General features: G+C 38.4%; 1 protein-coding gene across 1 annotated transcript; it reads right to left on the reverse strand.

Annotated features, from left to right (window-relative positions):
- Positions 1-2370: 2370 nt before the first annotated feature.
- Positions 2371-2946, reverse strand: LOC140912113 (interferon beta-like). Its single transcript, XM_073346274.1, has one exon. It carries the CDS (start codon positions 2944-2946, stop codon positions 2371-2373), a length of 576 nt encoding a protein of 191 aa, XP_073202375.1.
- Between the last annotated feature and the right edge of the window lie 2132 nt (positions 2947-5078).

Here is a 5078-nt window from a genome sequence, read left to right on the forward strand (position 1 = left end):
TATGATTCGGGTGATATTGTCAGAGCTCAGCTGAACATTGCATTCAGCATTCCCCTTCTTTTATTAAAAGTGTGATGGAATGAAGGGGAATAGTTTTCCCCCAGAGCTGAATGGGTTTGGGTCTGTTAGACTTTTTCAGAAGAATTCCATAGTTTTCGTGGGCAGTAACTGACTGACGCATTCCACCCAGTGGGGAAATGTGTTTTCGAGGTGACAAAGAGAAACTTTGATAATTCTAATACAGAATGCCCCATTCCTGCTCTCATTATTCACATGTAATTGGTGTGTTAAGGGGTGCGTGCACTCTTACTTAGTGGAGGAAAGGGCACCAATCTAGCCTCTTCCAACACAACTGCCTACTACTCCAAACACCCAAATTGACAAGTTTTTTGGGGGACAAGTAACCTGGTAAAAAGTAGAATGGTAAAAGGTGGGAGAATTCAGGTGTGGTGTGTGGTCTGTTTGAATGGAAAGGCTAATTATCGTTCTGTAATGATTATTTTTAAAATGGAATTAGTGCGAATTGGGACACTGATTCATCAATGTATTGAAGCATGTTCCGAACTGGAAGCACTAACATGAGCAGGATGGCTCACCTACTTTAAGTTAGTCTCATGCATAAGTACTCTCTGGAATTGGGGTTTTCAGGCTGGACAATTACAGGGGTTTTTTTATTCTCCTTTTCTTTCTTTTTGGTTCAATCGGTATTTTATTCAAATCATTACTGGTATAGGTTGCCATTTTATATAAAATAATTATTTATTGGTAAGTAACAAATATCTATGATAAATACATAAATAAGAACAATAAATAAATAATAGATTGACATAAATGCCCTGTTACAAATATCGTAAATGGATCTGAAAATATTTTCAGAAGATATAGTAACAACATCATTTAAAATTCCACTGCATCAGATTTTAAATCATTTAAAAATTATTACTTGATTTCTGTTAGTACTTCTAAAAATGTTGATATTTAAATTTCTAAACTTTTTTGTGAGTTTGTCCGACATTTGAAAACCCCATAATTCCGCATGGATTCTCCTGCTAGCAGAGAGGCTGAACTGCTTGTCTTTTATGAAAGAATTGTTATCTCTTCATGTTCATCCTGGGAAACTGTTGGTCCTTTCTTCCTGGTCAGAGAGTCCCGTTTTCCATCGCTGCAGCCAAATGTCTCCAGATGTCCAACTTGCTGATGAGTCTGTGCAGGAATCTCTGAATGGAATTCCCACCTCAGGTTGTTTCGGAGAGATTCTTGCCAAGAGGCAGGAAATATATTGGAAGATTTTCTGGATTGCCACTTTGGCATTCCCCTTCAGGGACACTCGAGGCCTGAAAACCTCTTGGAGCCACCTGAAACGTCTCCCTTCGTTTCGACATTAGTGGAAAATTATGCACATCTTTTTTGTTGGAAAGTTTTTCCAGTTCACATTTGTTATGCTGTTGTACTGTGGTTAAGCTGCATGTTACGGTTCAGAGATGAGATTTGATCAGAGAAGAATTGAACAATAGAGCAAACACATAATGTCAACAATGTTTAAGGTCTAACCCTTTCTTAATTTTCTTGTAACTTTTTTGCATCGATATCCTTCATTTACAATTTAAATTTTGAGTGAGTGTATTGCACAATACAAGGTCAAGTAGTATGGAGTCTTAGAAGTCTTAGACATCACTGTGGGAAGGATCAGTAGAGAGGAGGGAATCCACCGCACAGTACAATTTCGTCCAACTGTTTTAACCTCTGTAGTCGCTGCAACCTCAGCTGGAGTGAAATGAGATTTGGTTGAAACACAAAGAAACAAATACAATAGAAAATTTATGAATGTCAATCTTTTCTGCACCTCATAATCTTACGAGTCTTACGCTATGTTCATATTTCTTATAAATGTCTCTAGGAAACTTCTCAAGCTGTGGTATAGGATGAGGACAGATTAATAAATAGCAACCATGCTCATAATAGAAACATACTACATGTATAGAAGTCAGAGTACTTTGGGGGTATCATTATTTGATGACCAAAGTACTGGTGAGGTGGCTAAGGATTCCAAATATATGTACTTTGTTGCATGGTCTGCCAATTATGCAATACATAACATCACCTGATATGTGGGAGATTATGAAGAATCGCAAACCAAAATGACAGTTGAAAAAATAAATCCCTGTAATTGCAAATCCATTTCCAGGACCGAACAGGAAGAGCCTAAAGCTGCTGCCAAGGAAATCAGTTGCGATTTGGCCACTGACCCTGTAGAAGAAGGATCAGGCCCTATGTAAGCAGAGTTATAAGATATCCGCTATCTCTGTTCAACTGTATAATTGACACTAATATTTAATTCATTTACTCCAAGGAAAAGATTTGTACTGTACCTTAGTTACTCAGCCGTCGAATGAGTTTGTCAATCAGTACAAAACATCTGGGTATTTCCATGCGAATGATCTCCCAGGCACACAGGCTATATTGCTTTTCTTTCAGGAAAGCATCTATCCCCTGAAAGTATTGTTTCACACTCCGACTGATGATCTGGAGGTCCTTACTTTCCGGGTTGGTTAATTCCTTCTCCATCTGTGCTCTCAAACATGCCTCCAGCCGCTGAATTTGCTCGTAAAGGCCATTTTGGAACCTGACTATGGAAGTGGCATCCCAGGCACTTTGGGTGAGGTTTTTGCTAAAGATGTTGAAGATCTCTTGGAGGATCTCTTGAATTACCACCTTGGCATTCTCCTTCTGGGCCACTGAAAGTTGGACAATATCCTGGGTGGGCTTGAAAGCTGCCCTTTCATTTATGCATTGTGAGGGGAAAATTCCGCTCCTTTTCTGCAGAAGCTCTAAGCTCTCTTTGTTCACTTTGTTCTGCTGGAAGTGAAGCATGGTACAGAGCCGAGATGAGATTTCAGTGGAGAAGAGCAGTATGAGGCAAATGTGCAGCAAAAACCTGGTGGTCATGATGATGTGTATACGCTCCTTTGCTTTGTGTGGAACCTTGAGCCTGGAGTTCGTTGAGGGTCCTACGTAGACTGCTGTGACTTTCCTTTTTGTCTCTGAATTTAAGTATTTGGTTGGAGAATGTTTCTTTGATCATTTTCTGTTTACGAGATTTTCCTGAAGGTTTCAGAATTTTTCTTTCTGTTCTTCTTTCTGTTTTCTAGTTCTTTTACCACATTTCCTTTTCTTTCTTTCTTTCTTTCTTTCTTTCTTTCTTTCTTTCTTTCTTTCTTTCTTTCTTTCTTTCTTTCTTTCTTTCTTTCTTTCTTTCTTTCTTTCTTTCTTTCTTTCTTTCTTTTTGTGTGTGCGTGAAAGTGACCACGCCTGACATACAGGCATTTTGTCATATTGTAATTTCTGTAATTGAAGAAGGTCAACCACAATTCCACAGCGGTACAGAAAAGACCTCCAATTCGTCAGACAGTGCACTTGCCATTCATTACCTCCTTCATTTGAGAGACAGAAATTGTTTAGGAATATTTAAAGTTCCCCAGGCATTGAAGAAGTAAATGTGGGAGGAAAGGGTTAGGTCTCCCAAAAATATTTGGCAAATCTGAACTTTAATGATGTCCTCTGTTTTGAAGGCACATTTAAAATCTAGACAGCACAAACTATCATAAAATGATCTGAAACTATTTCCACAATGCACAAATAGAATAAATAGTAGCAACAGCGTTTAAAATTCCACTGCATCTCATTGTAAATCATGTCTAAAATGTTCATTGATTTCAGTTAGTCCTTCTAAAAAGGTTGGTATTTTTAATTTCTAAACTTCTTTGTGACTTTGTCCTGTAGTTGAAAACTGCATAATTCCACTTGGATTCTCTTGCCAGCACTGATGCTGAACTGCTTGTCTGCTAGAGGAAAGAACTGGTATCTCTTCACCTTCATCCTGGTGAGCTGAAGGTCCGTCCTTCCGTCCTGGTAAAAGAGTCCCGCTTTCCATCATTGCAACCAAACCTGTCTCCAGATGCCCAGCTGGCTGATGAGTCTATGTTGGAATCTCTGACTGGAACTCCCGCCTCAGGGAGCTTGTTTGGAAGCTGTTCCAGTTCACATGTGTTATGCTGTTATACTGTGGTTATACTGCATGTTACAGTTCAGAGGTGAGATTGGATCAGAGAAGAGATCTTTGAAATATAGATCAAACACACAATGTCAACAATGTTTAAGGTCCAACCCTTTCTTTTAAAATTCTTAATTGTCTTGTAACTTTTTTGCATCGATATCCTTCATTTTGCATTTTAAACCTGAGTAAATGAACAGAATATTATCACATGAAATGAAATTTGTGCAGTTGGAATTTCATGAGAGTGAATGTACGGCATAAGACATCAAGCATTATGGAGTGTTAGATGTCACTGTGGGAAGAATCTGCAGAGAGGAAGAATTCCACTGCATCCGTCTGTCTTCACCTCAGTAGTTGCAGCATCCGGAGCTGAAATGAAATTGGAAATAGTTGAAACACAAAGGGAAAAAATATAATTTTCACTGAATTGATCTCAAAAAATTAAATGACAATATCTTTTCCACACGTAAGCTCACAAGTCTTTTAGTATGTTCATATTTTTTTAAAAAGTCTCTAGGAAGCTTCTCAAACCTTGGAATACTAGAAAGAGTTCTCATGAGGACAAATTAATTAATAGCCATGCTGATAATTGTAGAAACACACTATGTATGTCGAAGTCAGAGTGCTTTGGTCATCGGATAATGATTCTTCCTTCCCTCCCATACCACAAAGCGCTGGTGAGGTGCCGAAGGATTCCACATATGTGTACTTTGTTGCATGGTCTGCCAATTCCCTACTGCACAACAGTACTGATATGTGAGAGATTATGAAGATGTGCAAAAATAAACAATAGAAGAAACACCAAAAAGTAAATCCATGTCACTGAAAATCCGTTTCCAGGACAGGACAGGAAGAGCCTAAAGCTGCTGCCATGGAAATCAGTTGCAATTTGGCCACTGATCCTATAAAAGAAGAATCAGGCCCTATATAAGCAGAGTTATAAAATATCCGTTATCTTTGTTCAGCTGTATAAATTACCTTAATGTGAATTCATTTACTCCAGGGAAAAGTTTTGTACTGTACC

This window comes from Lepidochelys kempii, chromosome 5, assembly GCF_965140265.1.
Source record: "Lepidochelys kempii isolate rLepKem1 chromosome 5, rLepKem1.hap2, whole genome shotgun sequence".
In the NCBI taxonomy this organism is placed as follows: Eukaryota; Metazoa; Chordata; order Testudines; family Cheloniidae; genus Lepidochelys; species Lepidochelys kempii.